At 50.1% G+C, this 12,181-nt stretch overlaps 1 protein-coding gene across 5 annotated transcripts in view; it reads left to right on the top strand.

The window, feature by feature from the left end:
- The window catches only part of LOC144152771 (organic cation transporter protein-like), a 173,981-nt gene that overhangs the window by 159,282 nt on the left and 2,518 nt on the right, over positions 1-12,181 (top strand). For all 5 annotated transcript variants that reach the window (XM_077684238.1, XM_077684228.1, XM_077684219.1 and 2 more), the window contains 3 exons: positions 3,423-3,640; positions 8,710-8,888; positions 11,505-11,641. In XM_077684238.1, coding sequence (XP_077540364.1) covers positions 3,423-3,640; positions 8,710-8,888; positions 11,505-11,641 — 534 coding nt within the window. The remainder of the gene's footprint in view (positions 1-3,422; positions 3,641-8,709; positions 8,889-11,504; positions 11,642-12,181) is intronic.

Genomic DNA, 12,181 nt, shown 5'->3' on the forward strand with positions numbered 1-12,181 from the left:
GTTTGGCTCCCCCTCTCGTGGATATCCAGAGTGTGGTTTGCTCTCTTCCTCCTATTCCTCCTGGGGGGAAATTTCTGTGTAATTCCCATGCCAGGCGGCCTACATTCATTCGTAGCTCTCCGCGGTGCTTCTCATAGCCGGGGCGTTTTTTCGGCGCATGAAACCCCAGTTTGAACTTTTAACCGATCACAATTTCAACTGCGACACGCGCGCGTTGCGCATGGACGTGAAGAGAATATTTTAGGCGTACGAGAAGACCGAGTGTTACTCAGCAAATGGTGTATCAAGCAGATAGTGTGCAGTAAACGGTTGTGTACGCTGAGAAAAAGTAGGGCTGCATAGGCATTTGCTTTTCCAAGCGAACCATGGGGGCTCCGGAATGCAAGGCATCTATTACGCGTTGCAGGGCAGTTTGAAAATGCAGAGAAGGTTCCAAACAGGTGGCAGTCTCTCATTTTATGAGGCCGCAATACAGAAATTTCCTGCGTTCTAAAACATCGGTGCGGGTGCAACAAGCACCGGTGCTTAATTCAAGCATTCTGTGGCTGAACTACTGAAAGGAATTGTTTCATTATGTATATTTCTGCTGCACACGAGGACTGAGAAAGGACTGTACACACATCAGTAGTTTTAAGTTCTGAACCACGTGCATGCCGTTTGCGCCGGGGCACAGATTTCACGGGTGTTACGCGCAGGTCTGAAGCTGACATAAGCGTGTTTTTCTTTTTTCACAGAAAAAAAAATAAAGCGGTGTTTAAATGCGCTTGTCCCCGTCTGTATGTCCTTCCTTAAGCATGAACGCTCCAAAGCTGAATGACGCTGTTGTATACACCATTTTCCTTGCTAGAGGTGGGCGCCGCCATTTGCTTTTTCTGACCGGACCGCTAGCGCCGTCTATGAAGCGACCGCCGAAACCTCCGCGCTGGGCTGTTAAGTGCTCCGTTCTTTCCGTGCGTCTGCTCGGTACCCGTGCATTACCGAGTGAACCGTAGTGGTTTGGCGTTAAGTTATCGGTTGCAGTGCTTGTGTGTGTGTGTGTGTGTTCTGTTTTGTTTTCATCATCTGCGTACGGATTTTAGGTCCTAATGTTCTGCCAGAGTGTAAAATGCCGACTCCGGCTGTTACAAAGCAGTAGTAGCAGTGTGGTGGTGGTGCCGCTGGTGCTCCGCAGTTCCGCGATGCAAACGTTCCGGTATGGCACCGACTGACATTGAAATCGATATCGGGGAGTAAATACGTGTTTTCAATGCCACCGTGCGTTATGTTCACCGATTAGTCATGTTTACGGAAGCGCGGACGTCGAATGCGGAGCGCGCACAGCATATGTGGGTCACGGTGATCCGTGCTCGCGATGGACTTTCGACGAGGCGATTGCTACGCTGTTGACATTGCAATGCAATATAATCTTTCTTAACTAGACTTATGAATGTTACTGACAAAACGAAATTACCTGGGCGGAAAAATAACACGACCGCACAACCAGTCAACTTACTATTCGAAGGTTGAGCAGAAGGGTCAAAGTTCGGGCGAGTTAATATTGGTTGATCTTGATTGACCTAACTCTGCGCAGCGCATGTGGGTTTTCGCTCGGAGCCCACCTTTGTAAAACCGCTGCGTGCACCACAAATGCTTTACGCGAGCAGTAGTAACTGTTTTGTAATTGTAATACTTTAGATGCCGTGCCAACGCAAAAGGAGTAGAAGCTTTTCCTTCGACCGCGTTGTGAACAGGTTGAGCTATTTTCACGCGTTCACGCGTACCTCCAGCTGCGTTTCCACATTGGGCTGCCTGCTTATCCTGCTATCGACCAGCAGTGTGCGATGGAGAACGTAATCTTTTCTTATCGTTTGGCAGTGTAATGCGTTGGCCTGAAAAAAAGTAAACAAAACGCCGTGATTTTAAAGGTTAGATTAAATGAAAAGGGGATTGTTTAATGCCAATCGGCTGTAATGACAAACAATATATGGTATTTTAAATTGACTACAATGAACCAGAAGTTATTGCAATGTTTTATTGTATCGGCGCTCGTGTAAGATCCCCAGGTAGTCAAAATTAACCCGGAGCCCTCCACTGCGGCGCGCCTCATGAAGCGTTGGGGCGTTAAACACCATAATGAATCAATTAATCAATCAACCAATCAATCAATGCTGTATTGTAAAAGATAAAGTTGCTTCTAACATTTCAGGGGGTTCCGTTCCCTGTCGCAGCATTGCGTGTAATAAATGGATTTTGCTCCGTCTGCTTGCCGTCCAAGTGCACCCAACAAACCCTGGAGTTGGTCGTTGGTACAAAGTCGTTGCGATTTATCAACGGCATCCACCGATATCTCAACTCGGTGTGCGTTGGGAATCGATGCAGCAAAAACACGCCGCGACCGCAGTGCATTTTCTCCAGGCAGTGTCTGGTACATGCGTGCTGTCAGCGACTGTTTCTCGCTTTCTCTGATTGTTCAATAACCCACCACCCCGCAGTGGTGGCCAAGCGACGTTTGCGCCTTGAACGGCATCGCAGCATTGGCTAAAACAGTTGAAAGTTCCGCAAAAACTAAGCACACGGTGCGAAATACTCCTGAACTACGCAGCGGAGCACACCGCGCCGGGCGATTTTAACAGCCCAGCGCGCACAGGCAACGCTGGTCGGCCGCCGAGAGAACTGGTTTGAGAGTATTTTCCCCCTTTCCCGGCTGCTTATGGAAAATGGTGTATAAAGTTCTTGCTAGCGTAATTCGGATTATGGCGTCATTTTTGCAGTTCTTAAGCGCGAAATGAGCATTTTTTGAATATACAAACTGGCAGCGATCTCGATCCCCCTTTTGGGAACCTGCTTAAACTGTCGCAAAATTTTTGTCTTTCATATAGCACGCATTACGCCACCATTTGAAACCTCTCTCTGTCTGAATACAAAACAGAATTTAGTTTCAAAACGGTTTCAAAGGCATTTGAAACTGTTAGGTATACCCGCCGCGGTGGGTCAGTGGCTAAGGCGTTGCGCTGCTGAGCACGAGGTCGCGGGTTCGATTCCCGGCATCGGCGGCCGCTTTTCTGATGGAGGCGAAAAGTAAAAACGCCCGTGTGTACGAGATTTCGGCGCACGTAAAAGATCCCCAGGTGGTCAAAATTAATCCGGAGCCCTCCACTACGGCGCGCCTCATCGCCTGCGTTGCGTCGGCGCGTTAAACCCTACAATTAATCAAATCAAATCAACTGTTAAGTGTCGAATTCGTCACTTTTAACAACTTCCTATTCGTGCAAAGAAATGAAGCGCTCTATCCCGAGGGATTTTATTAGCAGTGATGAGTCGATACCAGTTTCCGTAACAAGTAAACAATCGAAAAACAAAAGAAAAGAAAGTGTATACCCTGGCGTGAGTCGACATCTACCGTGCGAATCTCTTCACGCCGCACATGGAACGCTCGTTCGCAGTTTCTCGCATCGGCTGCGCTACTTCCACCTGACGTACGCCAGCGCCCTGCTCAGCGGAGACCTGTTCGTCAACTACGCAGTCGTGCACGTGGTGGAGCTGCCTGGGAAACTGCTGTTCGGAGCGCTGGCCGTTAAGTTCCTCTGGCGGCGGCCGACCCTGGCGGGTTGCTTCATCGTGGCGTCGGCGGCACTTCTCGGTTCGCTGGCCTTGACCCCAGGCGAGTCGTCACCGGCCCTCCCCCCAGCCTCTTCCTTCCCCATCTTTTTCCTCCTAGCGCATTCCGCGGTCGTCCGCATTGACCGCCTCGACATCCCGTCCTCCTTTTGTTTTCCACGTCCTCTTTGCCACAGCGCCATAAATCAACTCGGCCAGTTCGCTTGGCACCACACTCCGCTTTGAGGCACTCAAACGTCAGCGAGCCCAAGGCTTCGGATCGGACGCGCAGATGCCGCCTAAGCGGAAAACAGAGATCAAGGTCGGCCCTATTAAAGAAGCTCTGCCAAACGGCATCGGGCGAGAACGAAAGAACGTGAAAGCTTTCGCGAATATATTGTTCACCGCCTCAGGCACAGTCTCCACGTGACTGCTACCAATCTTCTGCTGTAAGAAAAAACAAAGTTACTTCTTTTCTGGGTGGGTGTACCGAACATCAAACCACTTATATAAAAGCTACAAAAACACGACCGTCAAGAGCTACATGGTGTTGATCGCCACAATGCCACATGCAAAGTCGAAAGACTTCTGCAGCCCCTGCCACGTAACTGCCCCTTCTCTCTCATCCGCCAGCCACTCACGCTGTTCCCCTCCTGTCTCGGTCTCCCCATGATAAACGCAATAAACGTTTGCTGGATTCAACTCAACTTTCCCGCGTCCGCACTGCTGGCGCGTCATCTGTTGGGACCTTTTGTTACTGCTTTGGCAGCTGATCGCGGAGGCCATGCTTGGCGCTCGAGCCACGAGCTCCGGGCATAGCGCGAGCCCTTTTTGTATTTTGTGGTTAGAATTTTGTTTTAGGGCGCAGCCCTTTTGGCTACCGTCTCTGGGCTAAGCCGGTTGTCGGCGTAACCGAGGAAACGATGGCCTGGACAGACGAGTGAAAGAAAAAGCGAACGATGAATGAAAGCAGAGGAGGATAGTAGGGGAGGGCGATTCGCCGTGGCGGCGCGAGCCAGCGCTCTCCGAAAGTATGCGGTGGGGCAGGGGAGGTGGCAGTATACTGTGCCCGCACGAGGCGAAAACGTGAGGGGTACATGCGCGTTACTATGATGTGCGTTCGCTTAAGACGCAGTTCGCGGTCCCTTCCATGAGATGCATTTCGCGCCGCCGCCGCAAAGGCTCACCATAGCTGCCGTCGAGAGAACCCACGAGTGAGTGCTGCCTCAGCGCACTGCTGCTGCGCCCAAATATCGCATTAGGAAGTATCGTAATCGCCAGTTCCTTTTTAACGCGTTTTTTGTGTTTGCTATCGCAAAAATTACGCCCACGTCTATTACTAATTAAAAGAGCAGGGCAAGTATAAGTCAGGTATTTATGTTTTGCTTCAGATATGCCGAATGTTTTCTTTTTGCTGAGCAGTGCTGACAAGTATGAACTATGCTACCAGATTTAGTAGTTTCAAAATGAAATCTGTCTATATAAACGTCTCGTTCAAGAATTCTCGTAAAGGGACCCCGCAACACTTTTTCAACTTTTTTCAAAATCCTTGCAGAACGTATTCAACCAACACATCCAGTTCTTAGATCAGGGGGTCACAATGTACCTCAGTCAAAAATTACTTCTCTATGCCCATCAGACAAATTAGAAACTTGCTCAAAAGATTTTTTCTCTTTTTCCCGGTCTTGGCGTTCTTCGACCGCTGGATTTACGTCATTACAGCGGTAGCGGTTATAGGCCGGCTTTCCTTCGGTTGCAGCAGTCAACACATTCGATAGCCATATTAAAGAGAAAGCCACAAACCTAGCAAGACTAAAACGGAAGGCGTATCTGGTGCGACGAGCAAATCGCGCAGTGCCGCACCGTGCCGGCGATAACCATAGCTTTCACGGTGCTTCCAGACGCGAAGGAAAGAGTGAAAACGCTTATCGGAAGTGTTGCAGAGCCCCTTTAACTTTTGGCCGAGTGGCTGAATCGGAGGAGAGACGTACAGACAGACCAAAATTTGCGCGTTTAAGTAGTCTCCTCGGGGTCCTGGGTGGACATCAAACATGACTGAGGGGCAACGCATCCAAAGCACCTGATCTATTCCGCCGAACGAGCTTTCGTAACCCCTCCCCTTCCGCCTTTCCTCTTAAAATAGGGCCACTGGTTTATCCTTTCATAAATAAAATCATTCATTCATTCATTTAATTTTACGCGTGGAAGATTTTAATTCGAGTAAAATGCTATATTTATCACGATAATTTATTTCTTGTTTACTGAATTCGCCATTCACCGTGCTTTTTAGGCCATTGGATTTGGACAGAAGAGCGTTTGAAAACGCGCGGAAAGAAGTAGTCATGGTTTCCCACACCCTACAGAAAGGGTGCTGGAGATTCTGATGGTGGGCTCCACAAGCGCTAGACTAAATCGCGGAGCTGTCGGTGGCGCTGCGGCCGCCGTCTCGGGCGAAATGTGCGAAGCTAAAAGCTGTTGGAAGCCGGGTTGCGCGCTATTTGCAGTATCCCCCGGGTTCGAGCGGTTGCCACGCACACGATCTGATCAATCTCGGGCTTCAATCGCTTTGTCCCGCACTTCCTTCGTGACTTGAGGACCCAAGAAAAAAACAAGAAAATAATTGCAAGAAAAGCTCATCACACTATTGAAAGTTGGTTTGACAAGTGAGGCCTTAGGATACTTTTTTTGGCCCTTTCACTTCTGCATCCACGATTTCTTTCACGAATCCAAAAGACACAAAATCAGACTGGGAGTAAAGTTGTTTAGTTGTTGAACTATCAAATCTATGCCTTATTCTGCGCTCTGGTGGCATGTATATATCGAATCAGCACACCTCCGAACCACAAATTGAAGGGGGAAAAAATGCATTATGTGACTTATAAATTAGATGTTTTTGCCGAAGTTCATATATAGCAAATTTGAAGCCAGGTAGTTTTCGGAAGCCGTGGCTCGACTATTTTTGCGACAATTTTGTGCGGCTCGCAGTAACCCTGTATCTTTTATGGGAAGGAGCTCGTTATAGATTGCCGGAAGGCAATACATATTAACCGCTGCGTGATTTAAGCACTCCTGTGCTCGCTGTTGAAACCTAGCTCCGTCGCCCAGCCATGACCTACGACACAGCCAGCGCACGCGTTCAAAGATACGGATTACGCTTTGGGCTTCCCAACTAAAGTAGTTTTTTGTTGTTGTTGTTGTTGATGTTGTTTTTCGTGCTCTCTCGATGGCATTTTTTTATGACGATTATTGGTTTTTGTAGCGCAAGGCCAACGAGGGCAAAGAGCGCCAAGAAAAGTTAACGAGTGGTTTAGACATGAATACCAAAGTATGCCAGCAAGAGTATGCCAGCAAGTGCAGGGGTTATAAGGACAAGGAAGCTGGCTGGTGGAGAGGGCCAGTTTTGGATTATGCATGATATGAAGTCCGCTAGTAAAAAGTGAACCTCTGCCAAGCACTCGAAAACGCGCTTGTTAGATATCATGGGATCGTGGGACAAGAAGAACGAAGGATGTTGTCTGTATACAGACACCATATCCCACTCTACCCTTCCCCTCCTCCACTCCACCCTTCTCGCCCTCCAACGTTTGTGTCGTGTTGCGTCTAGTGCCTTACATTGAATTAAATGCATTAAATAGTTTCCGTCTTCTCGCTTCCCTGCGGTACTTGAGTAAAGCCGTAATGAGTGAGGAAGGCATATAGACACGAAGTATTCCTTTTGTTTTATTATTTTCTAGCGGAACTTTGCGGACGTTCACCACAGTATACCCCGGAGATCGATGCGAACGATTGAGTGTATGCGTCAGGGGGGAGGTAGACCAGCGTCAAAGCGAACGGAGGATAAATATTAAAAAAATTTCCTGCGTGTGTGCGCTCGAACGACCGGGTCAATCAAGGAACCGGGTCAATTTATGGAACTAAACGTGTCTAAATGTAAAGTCATGCGCATATCACGGAGTACTAACAGCCCCCCTGTGTACTATTTGAACAACGTTTCGTTAGAGCCCGTCAATTCTTATAAATACCTAGGTGTCCACATTTCAGCTAACCTAAATTGGACGCTCCACATAGAACATATCATTAGCAAAGCTAACCGCATGTTCGGTTATCTGCGCCGTAACTTCTCAAAATCCCCATCCTCATTGAAACTTTTGCTTTATAAAACACTAATCAGGTCAAAACTCGAGTATGCTACGCCAGTCTGGGACCCCTGCCGCGATAACCTAATTACTGCTCTTGAAATGGTACAAAATAACTCTGTTCGCTTCATTCACTCCAACTATAACCGTACTGCAAGCATCTCGTCCATGAAATCCATCATCGGGCTTCCGTCTTTAGCTTCCCGTCGGACCTACCCGCCGCGGTGGCTCAGTGGCTAAGGCGTTGCGCTGCTGAGCACGAGGTCGCGGGTTCGATTCCCGGCCGCGGCGGCCGCTTTTCTGATGGAGGCGAAAAGCAAAAACGCCCGTGTGTGCGAGATTTCGGCGCACGTTAAAGATCCCCAGGTGGTCAAAATTAATCCGGAGCCCTCCACTACGGCGCGCCTCATCGCCTGCGTTGCGTCGGCGCGTTAAAACCCTACAATCAATCAATTCCCGTCGGACCACTTTTCGTCTTACATTGTTTCACAAACTATACCATCATCCCACCCTACACAACCAACTCATTAATCAGCCGCAATACATTTCTCGCCGAATCGATCACGCTCACAAAGTTGGAATCGAACATAGCAGCACGCGACATTTTTCCGAATCGTTCATCCTCAGAACATCACGTGATCTGAACCGCCTTCCCCCAAGTGTCGTGTCCATTAATGATAACCGTTTATTTCACAATGCGTTAGTTAATATTGTATAACCAGGATAATTTGTTTTGTTACCATAGTTGCTGTATTCTCATGTGTTATTGCTTTGTTTTTCTAACCCACTCCCCTCTGTAATGCCTCTGGCCCTGAGGGTATAATAAATAAATAATAAATAATAATAAATAAGTAATTTTCTTATGGTAAATAATTGCTTTGCACTTAGGATTATTTTCTGTGCCTGTTAATAATGCATCAGTGATTGCGAAGTGCGTAAGGAATGTGCATGTGCTAAGTGGGAGGCTCCAACTGTCTTGTCCTGTGCGCGTGCGCAGACGCGACGTGGGCCCGCGTGGGGCTGAACGCCGTGAGCATGCTGGCCATGTCTGGCGCGGCGGACGTGCTGAGCGTGTTCGCCGCCGAGGTGTTCCCCACCTGCATGCGCACCGTGGGCGTGGGCGCCGCCTACATGGCCTCGTGCATTGGAGCCACCGTCGCCCCGCTCATGGTCATGGTGAGTTCTTCCTACACCGTGCCCCTCAGCAGGGGTTTATGCAGAATTTCGATTTTGGGGGGGTGTCGGTGGGATGTTTGGGGGGGTGTTGTATAAATCCCTAGGCAGGGTGCTTGTGATTGTGGAATCTTTTTGGCGGGGTGTCGAAGTCCTTCTTGGGGTGTGTGTGTGTGTGTGGGGGGGGGGGGGGGGGAGGTGTATAAATCCCTGCCCCTCAGGTCGGTGCACTGACCCCGAGTGACCCCCGAGTGTACTGATCCCATGCTTCTGAGCATGGCGTCGCAGGTGCGATTCTATAAGCAGGGGCAGCTGTTTTCTTGGTAGATATCAGTAGCGAAACACGCGGCCCGGACACTTCGGCGCACGCTAACGAACCCTCAAGTGTTAAGTTTCAACTAATCCATATCGCGGCATACACCATACGACGGCGTCACACAGGCCGAACGGGTGAAACCCTTAAGGTCAGATATGAGTTCGGTAACTTTCGAACACATTTTTAAGGAGCTGTCTAACTTTAGGGGCGTCCCTAAGGCCTAGGCCTTAGGGACTATGGCTGTCGGCGTCTCCTGCCGTCGTCGTCGTTTCATGTAGTCACGGTACTATAACACCGGGACACTCGTTTTCCAACGCCTCGCGCTAGAACGTTTCATCACCGTGGAAGGAAGGAAGGAAGTAAACTTTATTTTCCTGAGCATCCTTAGTCCAGGGCGCCGTCTTGGGAAGCCGTGGCCATGGCTTCCTCCGCTCTGGACGTCAGCAGGAGCTGTGTCGCAGCGCTGGGGTCAGCCAGACTTGCCTCCCAGGATGCTAGAGTTGGATTCGGGATGGGGGTCAACTTTGGATGTCGATCACAGGCCCATATTGTGTGGAATATGTTTGGGTAACCTCCGCAGAACGAGCAAGTAGGGGTGCCGGGTAAATTTCGAAAGCGATGTGTGAGATGTTCAGTGGGTAATGTGTTTGTCTGAATCTGTCGGAGGAGGACGGACTGCCGCCTTGTGAGTGTAGGATGGGGGGAGGGATGTACCTTGCGCTGCGCGCGAAAAGACTCGAGGTATTCGCGCGGGCTAAAAGACGGCTGTGCATCACTTAAGGACGGCTGTGTACCGCGTAAGGTTGATGAGAGTTGGTCAGGTGCCCGGTAAATAGTTGCTCGGGCGAGCGTATGTGCCCGCTCATTTTCTGCCAAACCCTCGTGCCCAGGAGTCCAAATAATGTGGAACGTGTACGGTTTGTAGTCGAGCGCGTCTTTGTTGAGGCGGGCTGTGCGGTGGTGCAGATCATTTCTGATCAATTGTCTGCATGCGGCTTGCGAATCGGTGACGATGATGATGGGTGTTTGCGGACGAACTATATGGGTGGTAGCGGCGTATATGGCTCGTGCAATAGATCGAGTTTCTAGGTCGTCTATATCATGTACATCTGGTTCAAGCGTGACTATAGTTCGTAGTTGAGGGGTCCGACGACAGCCGTGATGCCTCCCTCATCTTCCCCAGGATGTGCGTCAACGTAGTAAACGTGCTTGACGGGGCCGAGGCGCTGCAGCGTTTTCGAGAGGACGTTGGTCCTGATGTGGCGACGTTCAGCATGCCGGTCGGGGTCCATGTTCTTTGGCAGGGGAGTGATGGTGATGCGTGCTCGGTGTTCAAGGGAGAGGCATCTTTTTTCCTGCGATGCGGATGATGGTGGGTCCGCAGAGTAGCCAAGATCATGCAGGATGGCCCTGCCTTGGTCGGTGCTATGGAGTCGGTGGAACTGTCCTAGGCGCTGCGCACTTAGGAGCTCCTCCAGTGTGTTGGTGACTCCGGTGGCCTGGAGCGCTTGCGTCGATGTATACTGCGGCACTCCTAGTGCTTGTTTTAAGGCCTTCCTTGGGAAAAAACGCGTACTAAAAAAACACACCGGGGCACTCGTTGTTCAACGCCTCGCAAAGCTGTATACCTCTACCCCCAACGGTTTTATCTCCGTGGGCAAAAACGCCAACACTGCATGCTTCGCGCCTCTCCAGGTTTCACGTTAGTGGGGATGGCCCAGGATTTTTATTGAGAGTGTGCCTGCACAGTGTGTCTGGGCGGGCGCCCTCAAGCTACAAAGAAGCGGGGCCGCCCTGTGTCGTTGCAAACAGGCAGGCCCTAACCCCGCCTGTGCGTTGATTGACGCGTCGCACACTGTCTATTCTCGCTCCCCAGTGCCTGAACTGTCCAGGGAAGGGTTCCTTTCATCTTCAGGGGAGGTTTCCTCACAAATAAGGACCTTTAAAATGCATGTTAGCCCTTTATTCCTCGATCGTAATTTCCTCGCGTGAGGCTGCCTCATTGCATCAGTTAAGCTTGCTTACTTAATGCGGAGATTAGTGCGCTGCTCCATCCACACAGCGGATGGGGGGATGTGCGGGAGAACAGAAGAGAAGGTGAGAGGCCAACATTTTGCTTTTCCAGTGGAAGAGGGGGGGGGGGGGGGAGCTTTTTTCTCCTCCTTGGTCGCCCATTTCCGATCCCCTACCCTGTGAAAGCATTCACTTCGCATCGTTCAGAACTGCTCCGCAAGGCAGCAGAGTGCGTGGTGAGAGAGGGGGCTGCGAACGTCTACTACATAATACGCGCCGGGAACTCGCAGGAAGGTGCCCCTACCGGCCTGAATGAGGGCATCGTGTGCTTCCTGCAGCTTCTAGCCGTATTCGCTCTGCTGCTGGTCCCCGAGACGCTGCACAGGAGCCTTCCAGACACAATAGAAGAAGCTGAAGCGGGTACCAAGTAAGCAGCCGTTCGCTAATTTTTTTTTTCTTCCTCAGTGACACTAGTGTAACACTCGGTGTCACACCAGGCGTGTTCGCGCCTAAACTGGGAGCTCCGCTCCTCTTTAGCTTTGCTGCCATCACTTGAGTCTCGATCTGGGTTACTCTGCAGGTTAACTTAAAGCTGTGCTGGTTCAGGTAAACGACTGAGGGAGGTCATTTAGCAGTATTCATGGAGAAATTTCTTTTGCATCAGGCAGGAAAATTTAATTACTGACCAGCGGAGCGGACACCTGAAGTTGCGGACTTTAAATGCGCACAAAACACTCTGCTTCAGACATTTCACAAGAGCTCAATTACCTCCTCCTACTTCTGTTGGGAAGAAAGTGGCGGATCTCCATCCGGATTTGTGTGTTTGAGTACCGCGTTTGCAAGACTGGATAGCGAATCCTGGCGGGATCATTATAAAGCGCCGTGCTTTAATAAGCCGCCAGACTTGCAGCAGCGATATTCCGTCGCTGCTGTAGCGCCGTGCGTTTCGGGCAATAATGCACATCGG

The sequence above is a fragment of the Haemaphysalis longicornis genome, unplaced genomic scaffold (genome assembly GCF_048455015.1).
Source record: "Haemaphysalis longicornis isolate Haplotype H1 unplaced genomic scaffold, Haemaphysalis longicornis Haplotype H1 scaffold_1, whole genome shotgun sequence".
NCBI classification, from domain to species: domain Eukaryota; kingdom Metazoa; phylum Arthropoda; class Arachnida; order Ixodida; family Ixodidae; genus Haemaphysalis; species Haemaphysalis longicornis.